Source organism: Topomyia yanbarensis, unplaced genomic scaffold, assembly GCF_030247195.1.
Source record: "Topomyia yanbarensis strain Yona2022 unplaced genomic scaffold, ASM3024719v1 HiC_scaffold_4, whole genome shotgun sequence".
Classification (NCBI taxonomy): Eukaryota; Metazoa; Arthropoda; class Insecta; order Diptera; family Culicidae; genus Topomyia; species Topomyia yanbarensis.
This window is the reverse complement of record NW_026683602.1, coordinates 170,949-192,128: the sequence shown is the minus strand read 5'-3', so window position 1 is coordinate 192,128 and position 21,180 is coordinate 170,949. Positions and strand designations below refer to the sequence as shown.

General features: G+C 40.8%; 2 protein-coding genes across 3 annotated transcripts in view; one reads left to right on the top strand and one right to left on the bottom strand.

The window, feature by feature from the left end:
• Window positions 1–21,180, bottom strand: part of LOC131695465 (probable Rho GTPase-activating protein CG5521) — a 25,084-nt gene extending 3,904 nt beyond the window's left edge. The window contains exons 1-6 of one of the 2 annotated variants that reach the window (XM_058983980.1): window positions 20,731–21,180; window positions 15,850–15,960; window positions 15,184–15,201; window positions 4,563–5,953; window positions 422–4,473; window positions 141–358 (exon numbers count right to left, since the gene is read on the bottom strand). In XM_058983980.1, the coding sequence (XP_058839963.1) occupies window positions 141–358; window positions 422–4,473; window positions 4,563–5,953; window positions 15,184–15,201; window positions 15,850–15,960; window positions 20,731–20,836 (5,896 nt within the window). In that variant the 5' untranslated portion in view covers window positions 20,837–21,180. The remainder of the gene's footprint in view (window positions 1–140; window positions 359–421; window positions 4,474–4,562; window positions 5,954–15,183; window positions 15,202–15,849; window positions 15,961–20,730) is intronic. The other variant, XM_058983981.1, reaches the window with a different exon arrangement.
• Window positions 15,015–21,180, top strand: part of LOC131695467 (synaptic vesicle glycoprotein 2B-like) — a 42,754-nt gene continuing 36,588 nt past the window's right edge. The window contains exon 1 of the mRNA XM_058983984.1: window positions 15,015–15,030. The gene's annotated coding sequence lies outside the window, so the exon portion shown is untranslated. The remainder of the gene's footprint in view (window positions 15,031–21,180) is intronic.

Below are 21,180 nucleotides of genomic sequence, written 5' to 3'. Positions count from 1 at the left end.
TCATTTGGTTCAAGTGGTTCCAGGTTACATCCACAAGAACCACACTAGCACCCTTTTTGTACTTTACGATTATTATCTCAACTGACAGTTATTCTGGTTTACCCTGTCCTATGACAACAAACCGCGCACGAGATACTTACTCTTGGAAGATGTCCGACTGTGATGATCGATAAGGGCAGCTGCTAGCGGCGCGCCAGCGCTACTCAATCCGCCCGTGCCGGAACCTCCGATAACCCCTCCGGTCACCGCAATCTGCGGTGGAATCGGACTAAAAATCCTCGCGGTAAAGTCCTCGAAGGTGTTACTTTCTTTGTGCCGTAATGCCACCGTGTCCAACGAGCGGTTCCGTTCCTCATAACTAAAAAAAAATTAAAAACCAACGGTCAATGATCTTCAAAACCAACCAAACTATTCAACTTACTACTGCTGATACAGCGAAAGCGAAGTCCTCTTCGCTCGGCTTGCGTTGATCGCCGAAGCTCGAACCAAGCTCGCCAAACAGGAACCACCCACCACCATCTCGTCGGACAGCGGTCCGAACCATGGAACGTCCGGTTTCTTGCTAATCGTCACCCGAAAAAGACCACTTTTCATTGGATATATCACGATCAGTACATCGCAGAATTCCGTAGGCAAAATGTCTCTCCTATAGTCGCGATTGTGTTCGCTCCACACAATGTGAACCTCGTCATTGCCCAGGTGTCGGGTCTTGTTCAACATCGCCTCCGACGTATCGGATGGCATTCGTGTTGACACGTGGTAGATGACTTCCAGGAACGGTGTCGCATAGTACGGGGCAGTCTGGCCGCAGCCCTGCCTAGGTAAACCTCCGAGGAAGCCATTGTGCGATTCCAACTCCACCTCCCAGCCAAGTGCCGATACGAACATTTCATAAGTGCTACTACCGCATGCATTCCTCAAGATACTTCCTTTATCCTCCTGTCCGTTAGCAACGTAGATTACAGCCATTTTGTGCGTTTCACGACACTTCTGATTGTCCAGATTACGAAGTTCGCGCAGAAGTTTGTCCGTTCGCTGCAGCAGATGAGTTCTTTTACGCCGCTCCCAGCCAGCCAAACCCAGCTGGCTAAATAAGATTCGCCCGAACTGGAATGATTTTGTTTCGCTGGAAGAGTTCGTCGATGATCGGTCAACCGAAGTCGTATTATTGAATCTAGTCGTTAATGTTCCACTTGGTCCAAACGGTACCACAGGTAGGTTATCGTCTATGAACGAAGCGTATGCTACGGATCCTCCGAGGTTGTATGCAGGGGACTCACCTAACAGGCCTACGGATGCGTTTTGCCGGGCGATGTACTCCGTTTCAAGCGCTCGTTGATTTAGGATTATTGAGATGGTTTGTGCTTCTAATGGTGGACCAAGAGGCGAAGGGCCGGCGGTGTTTAGAGGTGAACCGCTGGCATCCAGACACTCCGGGCTAGTGTACCCAATGTATTGAAGCAAATCGTCCAGTTGATCTAGATCAGGTGCTAGGTCTTTGGCCACCGGTAATTGATGAACAGGTCTATGTCGGAGGGTATGACGAAGAGGCGCTATCGGAAGCCCCACAGTGGACATCATTGGGTCAATGGAGGCAGCTGCTCCAGCGAATATCCTTGAGAATCCTCCGTCTGTTCGGAAGGGAAATGCTGAGTTTGGCTTTTCAGTGGAAGGGGAAAAGTCTTTTATTTGTCTACTCGTATCTTCAGCGGTAGGACTTGGTTCTTTGTAGAGGATTGATGCGTCCCAACAGGCTTTACCATTTAGGTCTCGAAGCAATAAACGTACTTGTCGGTTGGCTGTGATCAGACCTGCGGTAGCTCCACCTCCTGGTAACTTGAGAGCAGATAATTCAATAAAACTTGCCACCAGTTCTGGACTTAACATCAACAATTGAAGATTCGGAGAAGCCAAGACCTGTGATGCTCCTAAATCCATTGAATCTCGATTACCCCATGAGTTTTCTCGATGCAAAGTACTGGTACTACCGCCAGTTAGATCGTCCTGTTCATCAACCATCGAGCTGAGCCGTGTCGCACCGATACCCATGGGAAAATGACCCAGATTGGTAATCAAATGCATTGCAACCGTTTTGGCACACAATCTAATCGCAGATTGACAATTGGCAATCCATTCCGAGGTTTGGTAGGTGGGCTCCGTGGGAGAATTCTGCTCCCGAACATCATCTACAGTGATTGTCATGTCGAAGTCTTCATCGGTAGTGAATAGCTTGATCCGCTCGCCGTTGTGAACACCCATGGCGATCTTGTAAAGAGCCTTGAATACTACCTGTATAAGCGGTTCGTCGGAATCGGTGCTCTTGGGTCGCTGAAGGGTTTCCACCGAGAAGGACATACAAAATTCACCAAGCGTTAGAAGCAAAGAAGTTAGTACGGTTTTGTCCGAGTCTTTCGGATATGGAACGTTTTGGATTTCCAATGACAGACATATCGTGTCAATAATCAGCTGTGGTAGGCGGTCTATTCGTTCAATGCGTTTTCCTTGTTCAGCGCAAAGTTTGAGCGTTTCAGAGGCTAGCCGGGCGATGATGCGATGCTTAAACTGAAGCGCTTGCAGAATTACTTGGAAGGCTTCACGAATACGGGGACTGAAGGCGCTTTCTTCGCGCGCTGAATTTGACCCGGAATGGTGCAAAGGAATTCGTTGCTTGAAAGAAGTTGATTCTGAAGCGGTGGAGGAATTAGATGAGGACGGATTGGTAAGGTTTTGAAGAATCCACTGGCCGAGAGAAGCTATTGCGATAGAACGAGCTTTGGCTGTAGGTTCCCGGCGTGCACAACGTAGGACAATATTTAATACGTGTTCCTGCAGATCTGGACATTCCATTAGGTCGATGTTGGGCTCCGATGGCTGCAGAACAGGTCCCGGAAGGGATGTTTTTGGAAAACAAAGCAGGGAACCGAGTAGACCTGCAACCTGGGATCTGGGAGCATGTGGTCCAGTTTCCGACGAAGTCAGAACTATCGTTGAAGCGTGAACCAAATCCAACAAGAGTAAGGAATGTCCCGGAAGTAACAAACTCAAAAATCGTGGCCCTCCGAGATATCTCAAGGCAGTGTAGGCCATCGCTCGATCCTCACCGGAAAGAGCCTGATGAAGCGCATGGTAAAACAACGGCAGCTGATTGTTTCCTAATGATGCCCCTGCCTTGACGATTGTACACAGCAACTGCATAGCGTACAGCTTACCTTGGCTGTATTGGCCATCCAGTGTTAAGGCGCCGTAACACCAAGGTGCAACAAGCGCAATTGGTGGAACAAGATTTACCGGAGTAGGGACTACCTGGCCGTCCAACGAGATTCCTTGATTTATTCGAATCTTGATCAAACTTTCCGTTATGTTTACCAGGTACTGAAAAACCTGCGCGTGTAATTTTGGATTCAAGATCTTGTTAACATCCCCCAAAGCTCCAAGCATTCTCCTCCACATAATAGCGGCCACATCCGGTAGCCAACCGCGAGCGGTTCCACCAGCCAAAATGGATCTCCTGTCAGCGGAAACTGCGCTACTCTCATCTTGAGTATCGATGCTAGAGCTATCGGCTGTCAACACATCTATTTGCATGGGAGAATCCTTGATCGAGCCACTCTCAATTCCACTCGAGGCCGTTGGTGACGGACTTCTGGATCCACACCTATAGCTGTCGCTATCATTTCCTATTGCACGACTTTTACCCGGCGTAGGACGAATGGAGTCCAACGAAAGAGCTCTTCGAATAGTTGGTGGTCCCATCATCAACGATTCGTCGCACTGAGAAAACCTTGATAGTTCCAAATTCTCGTTGCTAATGCTCAATCCACCGCCAGAATTATTGGACAGCATCCGATTCAATGAATGCTCTACCGCCATCGGAAGTGAGGCTACATGTTGCTGATTCTGTGCCTGATTCTTGCTTCTTACCCTTCGTCTTGTTCGAGACTTTCGGAATGGTGCCAAGCTACCCTCGCTGTAGCTTCTATTCAGGGACGGTGTCCCTGGAATACTCCTTACCACTTGACCGTGGCCAACGATCCTCACATCATCGCCGACGGTCTCGTCCATGGACATTTTGCCATTGTTATTGCACTGCGTCACCGAACTGTCCGGCTTGTCATTCTGATTCGCGACCGAGTTCTGAGTCCAATTGGAAGGCGTTCCCCGTTTCCTCTTACCCTTTTGTTCCGCCAACCGATCCAGCGGCAAATCCGACAGATTAATGTTGTATACCTGCCTGGCGAGAACACGCGTCAAAGTTTGCATCGTCTTGTCCCATTCAACGATTAGCTCTTCGCGGTGTGTCAACGAAGACAACACTTTCAGGAACTTGTCCCAGAGGCCCGGATTCACCACCACATTCGTGTGGGCCCGAATCCATGTGACGATCAACGTTTGGAAGATGGGTTGGGCTAACCGGCCGCCCAGGTTGTTTTTCTTTGCGTTCGGCGGTGAATTCTGGAGAATTACGGATGTTACCTACGGAGGAGGAAATGAAATGTATTCAAGAGATAACGCATATATTTCCTAGATTGCTTGTCACCCAGAGTAAACAAAATATAACTCACCTGTAACAACACTAACAGCAGTTGCTCCCACGTCTTGCCTTCCATGCGTGTCTTCATTACCATCGTCCGGTAGATGTTCAATACCCGCTTGCAGATATCGGTTTGCTCATCCAGAGGCGTAGCAAAGCCATCGCTATTTGTCTTTGATTGAAAGTGAATGTTCAAGTGCGCCGTATTGATCATGAACACATTTACCGCGTTCGTAACGAACACCTGCAGAACATTCTGTAGTCCAGCTCGGATCATTACATTTTCCTTACTGATGGCTCCCAGGTAGGAATCGGTTCGAAGCCGCTGACTGTTCGGACGTCCTCCCTGATGGAGCTCACCGGAGCTACCACTTAGCGATGCCTCGCTAGTGTCCGGTTCCAGCAGGAACGGTGGTGGCGGAATCGTACTCATCCAATCCCGGTAGACGGAGATCGCAATTCGCATAGCTTCGATTTGACTTTTAGAAGTGAAAGACATCAGGAACGCCTGCCGGTAGATCTCATGAACAAAGTTTACCGTGTCCCGGCTAGAGTAAAGAACATCTCGGACCAGCTGTGTTTGTGTATAGCCCAAGTGTCGTAGATTCGACAGAAGGGATGCATTTTCTCCAACGACTTCATCATCGATTTGTACGTTATCCAGTTTCGTACTGATGTGCCTTTCATGGGTATACTTGGCGATCCAGATTACCAGAACCACTATGCATGAACTCATTACTTCCTCTCGCTTGGAGATATTTCGCATCGCCGGTAGATCGATTTTGGGTTCGTAGATCGAAGTGGAATAGTCAAAGTTTGGGCAGAACACAGGTAGGTACTGCTCCCGAAACTTTGTCAACAGGAAGTTAAAGGTGCGGATATGTTTCTGCGGGTTGTTATCTCTCCACTTAAGACAACCACAGGACTGCACCATACAGTCCAGCAGGATTTCGAGTCCATCGCGCGGATCAGGAGCGGCCGTTCTCTCGTTCGAGCTGGGTGGAATAACGGGCTGAATCTCCGGTGACTTGACCGGATGTGCACCGGTATCGTGAAAAACGGAACCACCTAGCTCGCCCTTCATGTTCGGATGATTCAGAACATCCGTCGCGATGAACTCCGAATCCGACGACAGTGGACCGTTCTTTCCCTTCTGCGGTACCGTTAGTCCGGGAACCAGCTCGGTAAACATGCCGTGAACAAAGTCCGGTGCATTATCACCGAGTGCTTGATACCAAAGGAGAAAGTACCGGACGCCCTCTCGGCGCAGCTTGACACTGTTGCCATAGTGCAGCAGTTTGGCGAGTATTCGACCGAGCGAGTGCACCTGCCAACGGCGGGCGATCAGTTCCGGCAGCAGACAGAGGATTTTGCTCAGCAGCCATAGTGAACCATCCAGTTCCTCGCGGTGCGTTTTGTGGACTGTGTAATTGGTTGGAGTGGAGAAAAAGGAAAAAGAGATAGTTGTAGCTTAGATAGTGGAATGGTAGGCGGAAGCTTCACAATCGAAATAAAGCCCATAAATGCAAAATACTTCAAAAAATACAATTTAAAAGAATTGAATGCGTTTACGATTAATTATTATTGTGAGTGTTCAATTTAATACTAAATTTGAAGGATTTACGCCTTCAATAATATAAAAAAAACATATCCATGCAATTTTTTTGGAATTACCCATTTTGTCAATTAGGAATTTTTTGTACGAGAGGGCACAATACCTAACTTAAAGTTCGTTTTTTCTTCTTTTCCGATTCTCTTCATCAGTTACTAGCATCATTTTGGATCCAGTTAGATGACAAATTTAAACTTGGCACTATTCAGACGCTAAATTCATAAAGTTTCGTCTTGCTTGAACATAAACAACTGGCTGATTCCAAGTTAGGTCTCGGAAGGCAAACACAGAAATTGTGAACTAAAGAAAAACTAAAAAAAAAAATTAAAACGTCAATGTCATTTTTTTTAAATCAATCATTTTTTTCTAACTGGTACCAAGATCATCTTTATGTTTAGATTTATCATCTTTGGTGGGCGTAGGAGAAGACTCGAGTAAGGTGCCTCCAGATCGACCATCCTGAAAAAGGACACTACTTCCGTCCAGAACAGATATAGTTCATGAAACTTCTTTCAAAAGTATACCTAGAGTAGTCTGGAGTAATTTATGAACGAATGTAGTTTTTCATGAGCGAAATGTTTATTAATTTGGTGTTGATGGGCTTATTTGAGTATTTCAATATTAAATGTGTATTAAAAAACCCGTAAAAATCAAATGGGTCTCGGAAAACTTGAAAACTCCCATACATGAGTCAGTCTATTCCGGGCCGAGCTGCCAATAGAGAGCACCTAAGTGACTCTATTAAATACGGTGAAATTGTAAATAGAGATGCCGCGTGCTCGTTTCAATCATGAGTTGCTCGCATGTCAAGCGAGCAACATCATGACTATAACGTCCGGACGGTACAATGAGGAGTAAGGAGTTATGGATTTTCGGCAGTGGTGGCATTAGCACGCACACAGTTAAACCGTGTACGAATTTTCAGGTGCCAGTACCACTTGGGTAGGGTGGGTTGAGATTAAGTTGAACACTGCATCGTGCGGCCAGTGTAAGCTGTTTGCAGCTTGTGAATTTGCGTTGGGATTAATTAATTTATTTTTATGCTTGTGTGTACGTTGCGTTGGAAAATGGCTACTATATTAAACTGTAATGATGGATTTTTTCCGAAGCAGTAATAAGGGGAAAATGTCTATTTGACTCTATTAGGGAAGATGCCTAATTTGGATGGAATGCGTATAAATTGCCCCAATTATCGCCCTGCCATTTCAAATGGGTTGGGTGAAAATTCGTCAGTATGCGTTCTGGCCTCGTACCAGCCGCTGCGTTGTCGTAATAATCAAAAGAGAAAGTAAACAAAGAGAGGCTCTCGATGTAACTTACGTCCTATTCCAAATTTTCTCCAGAATTGATCACACTGAAGGTCATTTGGCATAATTTAATTTATCTCCAGGATAACGGTCATTTGGCATAATTTCTAATTTTGCGTGATTTCGAATTTTGCGAAGTGATTTCAGGTTATTTGGCGTAACAGGTAAAAGTGTAGTTTATCAGATGAATGACCTATAAGGTTAAAGCTGCACTAATCAATAATAATAATGTGTTGATACCCATTACCTGATATTGATTATGTTTCAAGTGAATACATTTTATAACTGATTTTATCTTCTTTTATATACGAGCAGTTCTTTTGAGTTTCATTTTCGAAATTTTTGTGTTTGTTGACATCAGCCGGTCGAGCTGGCCGCCGACCCGCCATCGGAAGCGGCGGCCCCACGCAAGCAAACCTGTGATCCAATCGTTTGCCCGGATTACTTAAACATAAGGGCTGTACATTAGTTTAAATCCGACGGAGCGACAGTGATGTCGAACATCACGCATCCTGAAGCGATATGGCGTAGCCACATTAGGCATAAATGTTATTTATTAATTGGTAAAGTAGAATAAACTAGTTAATTTTGGTTCAAGTTCAATTTTAGTATTATTGGTAAACAAACTAATTTAAATTCATTTAAATGTTTAGGTAGCAGGCATTATGCTTAAAAATTTTAGCTACATGCCAGCTGCTTACAACTGCATAAGTAACTCACCCTCGAACGATGAACATTATTACCAACATACAATCAAAATGCACAATACATACAGGAAGATATACTCAAAAAATATCCTGGTAATTAATAACGTTATGACTACCAAATGACCTTATGCCCAATGACTTTATGCTAACTGACCCAGACTCAGTATTATTTTACTATACCCGGGGAAACTACTCTGCCTTGGTGCAAACTGGAAAAACGTTTTACGTATCATCGCATACGATGTTCCAGTAATAGTTACACAATGATCCGTAGAACTAGATTAATTGAATAACAGGTAGATGTATCACGGGGATTTGGATATTCACATCTGGACCAGTTTATTTTCTAGTCTATTCTATTAAAAGTAATGTCCTGTAACTACGCTCGTTGTCGATTGTTCGGGGTTCAGGGCTTCTTTGTGCACTTTTTATCAATTATTCTATTTTGACGAATTATAACTCCTTTAATAATCGATGGATTTGTATCATATCAGCCAAGATTCAGCCGTCATCGTGTATGTATTATTGATGCCAAATATGAGCAGAATTGCTATAAAAGTGGTATAGCGTTTTTTAATATTTCATATGGACTTGCTGGCTCACAAATGGAGCTCCTTGGTAGTGGACACATCAGTTCTCAGCGTACAAAAAAGGTAAGCACAACAAAACAAAGTAACGAATCGCGGAAACGCTAAGAACAAAAAAACAATGCTAGACCGACAAACACATAATTTGACAAGAAGTAACTACGGCGAGTACCCAGCGGAAAAAGTTTCCTTTTAAGGGTCCTATCGTAACTTTGCAGGAAGTTTATAATAATTTAAATGTATTTATTTCTAGAAAAAAAATGCATTTATCAATTACTTTTATTAAAAAAATGTTAACCAATTCTTAATAAAGGAATAAGCTCTATTGGTGGTGAACGAAGTTTAAATTAAAAATTCTCTTATTTTGCTTTTAAAAATTATTTTCAATTATTCTTTAATTCGATATAAAATAAAAATTAACCAATTTTATTTACTTTTATGGAAATATCATTAATTTATACTGATATCGGAGTTTTTTTTCAACTATATCTATTTATCGTATTTTCTAAAATGAGGGATTCATTTTAATTTAATATTTATAACGGAACTTGTCAAAAAAGAGTGGGTTGATACTGCATATTGTTTTTCGTTTATCTCTAGTATATCAAAATTGGTTTCTAACAGCATTTAATGATTTTTTGTATTATCAATTCTAAAAACCTGTTTTAATCCACCTAGCGGTGCAATTGTGCCTTTCTCATTTCTCTAAACTATGGCACGGAGGCTTTTTATGTTCAACATAATTGTGGAAATGTCCATTACATTCTTAGTACACTTTGCACTTATACACAATGGCATGCCAGCCACGAACTTGATGAGCTACGTGTCGACGGTGAAACACTTGAAACAAAAAAATATCATACTCCATTAGCCTAATCAGCATTAGATCAATGTTATCTGCTTGCTAACTCATTTTGTCATGCGGGGATGGGTATGTGAGGAGGGCGAAAGTCCCATGAATGAACGACTCCCCAGCTTAAATTGGTATGCTTTGTAATATAGTGCTGGTTTAAAGATGATGGGGTTGTAAGGGAGGGGTATGAGGTGGTGGTCTGAGGGGTGATTTAAGGAGATTTTTAAAGGAGGGGAGTGAACAGTAGAGGGGGGGTGTAACCCCTCTCCGTAAACCATCAACTACGCCCCTGTTAAAATCCAGAAACCTTATGCGAGTCGAAAAAAAAATTTGGCCGGGATTAGGTTGACGTTTTTCAGAGTCATTGCATAACCTTTTCTATGAGAAAGGCAAAAATGTGCAAAATCCAAAAAAGTGAATCTTCGTCAAATTTTTTTCGTGTTTGCATCAAATCTCGACGTTTTATGCACCTTGAATACATTTAGCATCAAAAATAAAAATTCTATTTTTAATTTTTCCTATAGTTTTTATGCGAAATTTCTGTGTGGCCGCACTCTGAAACCCGTAATTCCGGAACCAGAATTCCGATCGATCCAAAATTCAATAGCAGCCGATGGGAAGGTTGCACCTTTCATTTGAGACTAAGTTTGGGCAAATCGGTCCAGCCATCTCTGAGAAAAATGAGTGACATTATTTGACACATACGCACATACATACACACACACATACACACACATACATACACACATACACACACATACAGACTTTTTCCGATCTCGACGAACTGAGTCGAATGGGATATGACACTCGGCCCTCCGGTTTTTCAGAGTGATTGCATAACCTTTCTATATGAGAAAGGCAAAAAGGTGCAAAATCGGCAAAGTCCCAAAAAGTCGATTTCTAAAAAAAAAAAATTTCGTGATAACATAAAATCTCGACGTTTCATGCATTTTAAAGATGTTTGGCATCAAAAATACGAATTCGATTTCTGAAATTTCATGGGGTCCCCCCTTTGAAAAAAATTTTGAGTTCCGGCTTATATGGGAATTTCATGTGTGACCGGACCGTTCAGTCTATATTTCCGGAACCATACAAGCGATCCGTGCGAAATTTTACAGACATCTGTGGGGATAATAGAGCTATCATTTGGGACTAAGTTTGTGAAAATCGGCCCAACCATTTCCGAGAAACTGATATGAGTTTGCTAGTTATGAAAGATGGCCGCTTTTCCCGGGCACTTCCGGAACCGTCTATGGTGGTCAATGTAGTCAACGAAAGTTTGTTTGGCCGTCGGTGACCTAGAACTGCAAAGTTAAGTTATTTGAGAGACAATTTAGCGAAATTTTTACCTTTTTTGCTTCCATCGGGGTATCGGTTTGAATCACAATTTGCTATGTGATCGCACGCCACAACCCGTAACTCCGGAACCGGAAGTCGGTTGGGGATAAAATTTAATAGCCATTTACGGGGACGCAACATCTTTCATTTGAGACTAAGTTTGGTTGATTCGGTCTAGCCACCTCCGAGAAACCGATGTGACTGTTAGTCTGAATTTGGATACTTCCGCCGGGGCTTCCGGAACCGATGATGGTGGCCAATGTGACCAAAGAGACTTTGAATGGCTGTTAATGACCTAGTACTACAAATCGAAGCAGTTGTGGTCACATTTTGGAAAATTTTTCACCATTATACATTCATTGCAGAATTTCTTAAAATCGACGTTTTCTGCGTGATCGTACTCATCACCCTGTAATTCCGGAACCGGAAGTCGGATCCATTAGAAATTCAATAGCAGCCTATGGGAACGTTGCACCTTTCATTTGGGACTAAGTTTGTAAAAATCGGTTCATCCATCTCTGAGAAAAGTGAGTGAGATTGTGTTCGCGTACACACACACACAGACGCACATACACACACACATACATACACACACACATACATACACACACAGACATTTGCCGAACTCGACGAACTGAATCGAATGGTATATGTCACTCGGCCCTCCGGGCCTCCGTTAAAAAGACGGTTTTCAGAGCAATTGCAATACCTTTCTATTGAGAAAGGCAAAACGGTGGGATTAAAAATTTTGTAAAAAAAAATTTAAATAAGGGACTATTTATGATGTTCATTTGATTGCTAACTTGATGGCGTAATTAGTACACAAGGCCACGTTCTCAAGTTATGCACTTTTTCAGTCAAGAATTCTGAAATAAAGGTTTGAAACCTTATTTTTCATGGCCAAGATCACATTATTTCGCAACCACCAACTTTGGAGGTCCAATGTATTGGAAGAATTTATACAATATAATACAGTGCATCTCTTGAAAAAAAAGTAATTTTGGTGATTAATCCTCCTGGAAATAATTGTGGAGAATAAACTCGCAACATTATTTAGAGGCTTGGCATCCTCGGTAAAATTGTTGATAATGATATTAAAACAACCTTTTTGAAGACACAAAAATCTTTAAATGCTCGTAAAAAAGCAATCTTATCGTACTAGAAAGCATTTTTCGCCATTTTTCATCATTTTTCTTCTTTCCAAAAAATAGTATGTTGTCTTAATACACTCAAGATTTTCTGTTCTGTCGAGCGGTCTCATTTTACGAGCCTCCAATCACTTTTATCGACCCTTGAAGTGTTTTGTTTTTTTTGGTAAACAGTGTTAAGAAAAATGACAAAAGTCATACGCAACATGGTTGAAAGACATAGCTCTACAAATGTCAAAAGTATAATAAAACTAATAAAAGTGCGTATGTTAGAAAATATTGAAAAACTAAAGTGTACAAAGTAACTCCACATATCCAAAGTAGCGCCGCACGATGGTACTTATCTTATTACCGTTACTAATCTTTTATCACTAGAGCATGTAGCAACATGCTTCTGTAGGATAAACAGGTCTAATACGCCCCCCTTAAGCAAAAATAGCTATATTTCACCATTCGACACTATGATCTCCGCAATAACTACTCTAATTTATTGTTATATTAGTTAGAAATTAGTACCCGTTTAATTTTTTAATTAAAAACATCCTGATACAAGTATTATTAAACATTTTTCAAAGATACCTAAATTTTTTTCTTTCACCCAGGGCAAAATGCCCCCGGTTAAAGTGTAATATGCCCCACAACAAGAGGATGGTATGCCCCACAGCAATCGGTGAGTATGCCCCACAACAATGGGTGGGGCGTTTTAGCCGGTGATGAGCTGTTGTGAATGTATCAATAATTCTACACGCATACATAGTTTTAAGCCAAGCTAAAAACTAAGATAGTAACTATAACATTCTAGTAAGCTACTTGAAATAGTTCTATCAAATCCGACTGTTTCTAATTGGTTGTAATGCTATTGTAAAAAATGGAAGCTTACGTCAAAGTAGCTCTTTTCAAACTTTTGTGTATATTGTTGTTATGCAACATATTAAAAATACCAAACTAACTTAGTACGTTGATTTCATGAAACGATACTGTTATCAGTTATTTTGACTTTTTAGATAGTTCAGGAATCCTGGGAATTGAAGAGGGGCATTTTGTCCCGGTGGAGCGTATTATACCCTTTTACCCTAGATATTTTATAAAGCACGGGCGGACAGAACTGGGGTTGCGCCTACTGAAACGCGTACGTTAGTAGGAGATTTTGGTAGGCGAGGGAATTAAGTTATATTAGAGCAGTTTTAGCAATAATTTATTAAATAGTTGCGATGCTAATGTATAGCGATTCTTGGTAGTCACACCAAAAGTAACATTAGTCAGTAGTCATTAACATTTCGCAGTGAATTTTCTTATTCATTTGGGATATCTCTTATATTTTTTGTACGCTTGCTTTGTACTGTAAACTTTGGAAATAATCATTGAAGTGTTAATAAGAAGCAATACTCCCAATTGCCGGTTGTTCGGAGTTCAAATTGCTCGTTTAGAATTATGGGAAATTGATCGCGAGCGACTTTCGTACATATTGCGATGATCATATTCCCTAGTAACAATTAAGGTTTTATGGTACTCTTGAAGCCTGCCTTAAAATTTAGATTGCACTTGTAGTGTGCTATAAAACTAGAAATGCTACTTGGGATTGTCTATAGATGAGTAGATACCTCTATTATATTCCACACGGCTTTATCCTTTTATGCAACGTCCCGCGGAATAATAATGCTTTTGATAGATTAAAATTCATTCGCGATTTGTATTGCAAGCTCTTGAAAAAAAGTTACATTTTTAATATCATCATGTCCTGTACATAAGCTTGTAATTTTTTTCGATGCTGCGAAATTTCGAGAATCGAGAATAGATGCACGGAATAGAACTTTTATTATCATTTATGCAGATAATTGAGTGATTTTATATTATATACCTACAGATGTTTGAGAAATAGCACACTGATACTTTACACTATGCAAGGTTATAGATAATATAGCTTCACTAAGAAGTTGTTCAAACAATAATACGACTCCCACCTCAATAGGACCAAAATAGGATTAGTACCCTAAATGAGTTGCGCATGGAATTGCAAACAAGAGAAAAAAAGAGTTAAGGAGCAAAGGCGGCCTACACAGAAAACTTCCATTACTTAGCAGTAGGTAATTTTAAATCTGTGCATCCTACTTCCTCCAACAAAAAACGAAAGAGAGGGAGTCCAAATTTACCCAAAAATAATGTGATCTCGAGTACTTTTGCAAATGGACGTAAGTAACATTGAGAGCCTCTCTTTGTTTATTTTCTCTTTCGTTTATTATAACGTCATTACAACACTTTGGACTAATTTTCCAGTACATATCGAAAGCCGACGGTTTTTACTACAATATTATGCAAAGAGTAGAGTAGTAAATGTTGAAATGGCCGAGTAATGAACAGAAGAGAAAGACCTCAAAGAGAATCTCTCATTGTTACTTACGTCCATTTGAAAAAGTACTCGAGAGATATTCCCCAAAGCCGACTAAACTTCATCCCATTAATTTTGAGTAAAAAAATCATTCCCTCTCGCTTGTTTTCCGGCAGTGAAATAAGGATAGCAAATTAAAATTACCTACTGGTAGGTAATAGATTTTAAGTGTGTAGTTATTGACGGAAGAGAAAGTAAACACAGAGAGGCTCTCATTTGCGACATGCCCTTTTCACATGTTTATCCAGAAGTGACAAAAACATAAATTTGCTGCACTCGTAATAACTTCAATCAACATGTGGACATAAAAATATGAAACGAAATGAATCTACCAAGAAGCGTAAGAATTTACATTTAATTTAATGCGAAGATCGGTGATGTCAAAACAGACAGAGTCAAATCAAAACAGCGAAACCATCATGCAGGCCACATTAGACACTGAAGCTGCAAGTAGCGTCGAAACGAATCATGCTATCAAACGGAACCCATCAAGCCGATGCGGCGGCGGGCAGTCGTGGTGGTGGTTTTGGTGCTGACAGGCTAGATGGATGGGATAAAACGGTAAACAAACGCCAAAAAGCGTGTGGTTCGGTATAATTGTGTGGTGCGGAAAAGAGTGGTGCTTTCAAAATGCAAAACAAAACAAAACACCTCCGCATCTCTTAAGAGACGCAGAACCGATCCGAGCGAAGTAGGTACCAATGCTGCACTTACCGATGTGGAACGATTGTTCTGCAAGGATTTTTTTTGTTTGTTTCAGTTCAATTTTGTTGTTTAGTATTTTTGTGATGCGGCGAAGGCGTTTTTATTCCGTGTTCCGTATTCGGAGTATTCGCCGGGGGCGGTACGGCCACATTTGCATAGAATATCAATTCGACCCGATTCGCCAACGTAGAATTGGTGATGGAAGGCATTTGAATTAAACACCCACGGAAGAAGCAAGAAAGAATAGAACATATAGAACGTATCGCTTCCAGATTATTCGATAAAAGTCGATTTGCGTTTACCCCAAACACATGGAAAATGATGCTGGATAGTTGCACAAATTCGATTACTATAAGAATCAAAAGACACGTTCATATAGACATGGTTTAATATCTTGGTTACTGCGATATTGAGAAAAGTTTGCTTTTTTAATTTCATCGCAGTTAAAACGAATCATGTGGTTTTTAAGTGAGAAAATCACGCATATAGCTATTCTATATGAGTGGGCAATATCAGGAATTAGGCATTAACATTGATTTGAACGGGTTGTACTTGACGCGTCAGGCTTTACAAACAGGTGCGGGACGCAAAAATCTACATCGTATCAGACTGGGGTAAAGAATCGGTTCAATTTAAAATAAACAAAACTTCATAAACTGAAATTGAGTGTCTCACCTCGCTGTCGTAGATTGGTTTCCGCCTGGACGAATGTGTCGTATAGGATGTAGTAGACATGGCTATAGTTGGCTTCAAACAGATTTTTTGCTTCCTCGCCGTCCACGTGCTCTGGGGTTGGGGGAGAGTAAATGATAGGGAAAATAAGTAAATAATTTCACTGGATAGGCAGTTATCATAATTTAATTAATGGGTTGAGGTCGTGATAAAGATTGATTACATCATTTAAAAACAAACAACGGCTCTTATCTTCCTTGTTGACATGTTGTTATCAGACGTAAGAATGTCATAAATCAAGTGTAACTAGCGTGTTCAATTATCGACATCTCCGCTGAGCTATTGATTCTATTCGCCTCACAGTGCTGGTTACAGAAATTTACATAATCACTTTCGTTAAATCAGCCGTTTTCCTTTTATTTGTAAGGCCACAGTTCCTTAAGGTTGGACAGAGAATGGGCAAAAATCGAAAACGAAAAAAGCAGTTTTTTTTCAACACCGTGTGTTAGATCTTCATGAAAATCAATCAGCTTATGCAGAATGTTGTTACAGTACTGCTGATTGATTTTTATGAAGATCTAACACACGGTGTGGAGAAACTACTTTTTTCGTTTTAGATCTTTGGCTATTCTCTGTTCAACCTTAATTCATCTCAACTCCGCAACTCATCTTACCTAACGCATTGGCGCAGATTGTAGAATAAAAAGAGAAGCATTCGATTCGAATTTTTGCTTAACTCAAACACGAGCATTCGACATTATTCACATTAGCTCAGTGCACAGTGGTCCAGGAAGGGAAATTAGCGGGAAACAATCAAAGGAGGACCGGCATGCAATCAAATCACAGATTACCATAAATCGATAGAATAAAAAAAGTTATTCGAACTGATGAGGGGGGAGGGGAAAGAGGCTCTTGGGTAAATCAGAAAAAAAACATTTATAAAGTTCTTTTTACATCAGCCGCATTTGATAGTGTCGATAAAGTAGTTTATTATACACACTCATCACATTTTGCCCATCGCATAGTGTCACTCGAAAACTATAACTGTACTATTCGAGAAATGGTTGTCTGTGGTTAAAATACACCAAATGATCGAAACGATTTGTGGTATGGTACCATGTTTGTTTTGCGTCACGATTTGTCATATTGTAAAAAACATTAAATGAATTGTGTGTAGTGTAAGATTATACTAATCGCACAGCATGGCGAAGAGATGTTTATGGTAGAATGTTTAATGTACCTTGTTATATCCAATAACAATGTAGTACCGCAAAAATGGATTATAAGATCACCATTCCCCTTATAATATACCCTAAAATTTGCTTGAGGAAATTGGCATTTTTGAATGGTAACGTTACTTAACGACCTATTTGGCAAATGGTACAAGTGGCGCTGACCATAAGTGGAATAGTCAATATGATTGCCGGTAGCGTTGGTTCATCGTTTCGCTAATGATAAGAGGAAACTTCAGGGAATGGTTTTTTAAGGTCCAAATACCATCTTACAGGAATGGTCACCAAATATTCGGATGAGAACTGACATGCAAGTAAAGTTTTCAACTTGTGTAAGAAATAAAACTGTCGCTTTGAAATGACAACAGCAAGTAGCAACTTGCCACTGGCCGGCGCTTCGATCGGCCAGCAATCGCTATACGGGACTTGTGTGCAAACTTGGATACAATGGTGACTCACGCATGCGAACCTGTATGCGAGGGTGATTTTCAACGTATTTTCACTTAAATGTTTACACAGGTTTTTCGGGAAAGTTTGTTCAAGCTTATATGTCTGTTCTCTGTGCTTAAAGTTTTCACTTTGTCTAAAATAGATGTCGAACAAGATTCGTCTTCGAATACTTACTATTGAAAATCATACAAATTGACTCCTATATGAGCTTCTTTCAAATCAAAAATAATTCACTAAGTATTCTAAAGAGTTCGAAAGAACTGACGAAAAAATACTCAGTCAAGACGGATACCTCGAAAGTTCACCCAGATAAGCTCTACGTTGTAATATCCAATCTAAAGCAAACAAATTAAATAGCTGTCGACTAGTATTTTATAAAGGGGTTTTCGTGTATATATTCCCGCCCACAAAATTAAGATCGATGGAGAGGTCACCACTTCGAGTTTGTCAGGCGTAGATCTATTGAAGCACGCTGTTTCAAGGACCCCTTCATCAAGTGAGCGAAAGGTTTCGAACGGCAAAGGCTCGGTGTGGCAAGCGCGCAGAGAATCTTTAGAAAGACTCGCATTAGGAATGTTGAAAAACCTGCACTTCTTTGGGGAAAATCCACATGATACATTACCATTCCTCGCGAGCATACACTACCCGGAGAATCTGAAACATTCCCTTAAAAGACACTCAAAGCATTCTTTTGCAGAAAAACTGCAGAATATTTTATGTAGCTAAAATATGCTGCCTTAGCTCAGGAAGAATGAAACTCTGACATCCCCTTGTGGCAACATATGTTACTGCATCTATAATGACATAATTTGATACAAAGCCTAAACAAACAGCCCCTGATCTTAGTAATTCGAAATCCAACGAGGAGTTTTCAGCGCTTCCAGGAACACCCAAAATATCAAATGGCGCAACATTTTATCAAAACATTCAACTTAGTGCAGGCCTGGGAATGCTTAGGTTGAGCTCCGGGCACTTTGTGTTATTACGGAGATTTAAATTCTCAAAGTACGGCATGGAACCTTCTTCACCATTTTTATTTCGATTATAGAAATGTTAATATTAGGGCCATTCGCCCCTTTTTCCGATTGGAAAAATCTCTAAACCCATTGTGCGGATGTGGGAATCAAACCCAGGTGAGCTTGGTACAAGGCAAGCAATTTACCAACTAGGCTATGTTTGTCTCATTTTTTCTCGATGAAGTTTAGTAGGCGGCTTGTTTTGCTGCTCTTGATTGCGGTCTGTCCCATTAGTTTCCGTGAACTTGAGAAAACGAACGATAAATGTTGCAGTAATTGTCGCTATTTTTTTATTTGAAGTCTACATTTGAAATTTTCGTGTCGCGAGACTCAACTACGTTCGTTATTTTTTGTTTATCTATTCTACATTTACATAAATCTGAATGGAAATGACAGGACCGCAACGCGGTCTCCTGGAGCCTTTGGTGGTTGCGCCTTTTTGGTGTTAACATTAGCTGTCTTTCCCAGTTCGGCTTTCGAACATTATTTTAGTGTGTACTTGGAAATGGCTCACTAATTTCGATTTTGTTTAAAACTTATTCCTATTATTATAGGAAAGAGTTTAAGTTTTCAATCAACCCAACTCGTCCCATTTTAGTAAAAATACACTTGTGTCTGTCCTTAACTCCCATTTAATCAGAGATCACTTATGGGTTGTTAACAACAATACATCAGCCGTTATTCTACTCCTCCCAAACAATGCGTATTGCCCATGCATATTAAACTCCCCGGTATCAGTTCCTAGCTTATCGAAGTGAACAACGCTGAATTGTGTACTTTGTGCAGTTGCTTATCAGGTAACTGTCAAGTAATCACTTCTCATTCACAGTTATACATATTAATTTCTATTACATGGCAGGGTGATTGAAACAGAAGATAAGCGACAACCTACCCCCCCCCCCCTCCCAACCGACGGACCACCTACTCATAATGCAAAGAAAACGCAAAAATGTATATTCATAATAAGAAATTTATATTCATAACACGAAATACCTCTAAAATTGTGATCAATCCATACCACAACAAGTTGCTTCGGCTATGACTGTATAGGCATAGCATAACAAATTGAGCAGATTGACGTGACCATCCATCGGTTGGTTGTCGAACGCGAAACATGAATTGGGTGGGTGGCTAGGTAGAGTAGGTTACAAGTATGCGATTGTCCATTCACAGTCTTCTCGTACCACCGTGTATATTTCGTTCTTTGTGTTCCGGACACTTTCAACTATGATTGAGAATTTTGCGTGTGTGCTTTCGATTAATAGTTAGCGTATTTGCGCGAATGCTGGCACTGAACATATGCACACATGAACCGTGTTGGCTATCATTGTTGCCAGTTTTGCTGAAATGATTGTGTTGTGCCCAGAAATTTTTTTTTCGAAGATTCAATCGACCCTGAGTCGATTTCTAGTCCCATTAAGAGAATTTGCTCAAAATTTGAACCATATCAAAAAAGTCGAGCTAGCGGATCAACGTGCGTCATTTGGTATTGATTATGTTCAAAATTACCCAAGCACATTCATTCGTTTCGCAGAACATGAAATACGTCGTCGAATATAATGGCAACAGCAGACACCCTCCAAAAACAATAGAGTAAAACTATGAATAATAAAATCATTAATTGGGCATTCCACGAAACGTTTGGTTTACAATTACAAGAATACATTCAATAAAATAATTTAGCAATATCTAGAAAAAAATAATTCGATTTTTTTTCAATAGATCGTGTTTAACAAAAAAAACGATAGTAATTAACAGAAGATAAACAATAGTTACCCTTACACAAGACGTTAGTAATGTAATTACTGAGCATTTTAATGATCGTGTAAGCCGGGTAATGACAGAATTACCAATGCCAAAAATTCCAGTACTTAGTAATGACACTTTTTGAACTCGTGTAAAGATCCCCTATTTTTTTGGAAAAAAATCATTAAATACGGCTACACTTCTATTCCGTACGGCATCACTGCCTCCAGTCGTTGACGGATAAACCGCGTATACATGTGTGTGTGAAACGCACGGGGAAAAAATCTACATCACAAACATTACACGGGGGCACCGAATCGACGATGCAAAGGGAAAGGTGCGAGAGCCACAATATGTAAATTTTATCCACTTTTGCCAAATATTGGTCCGGATCCGTTTCACTTCGCCCCGAAGGTTCCCCGCATACCGACATGACTCACCTAGGATCGTCTTTAGGTGTCGCAGCCGAGCGGTGGAATCTTTCTTGCTGTCCTGGATTTTCGCCGTCGACTTTTTCAGATCGATGTTTGATTTTTTGGTAAACATCTTTCTTCTCTTCACTTTTCACTGCGAAAACGATGCGTGCAAGTTTCTCAGGACCCCAAATTGCTGCTGTCGACTTTCACATCCTTAACTATCGGACTTCCTGGGTGTTACTTGCGGTTTTCATCGTTTTGCAACCAGCTGCGCGGAAAGGGCAACACAACACACCGAATGTTACGGGATTTTTCACCAGTTTGTGCCGTTTTTTCAATAACACCACTTTCTGCGAAAAAACGCGATTGACATTTTGATGAGCTGCCACACTACTATATCAATAACAGAGAAAAAATCGCTGATCAAAGAGGAGAACGTAAAAAAGTTTCACTTCACGAGTACACACAATAATG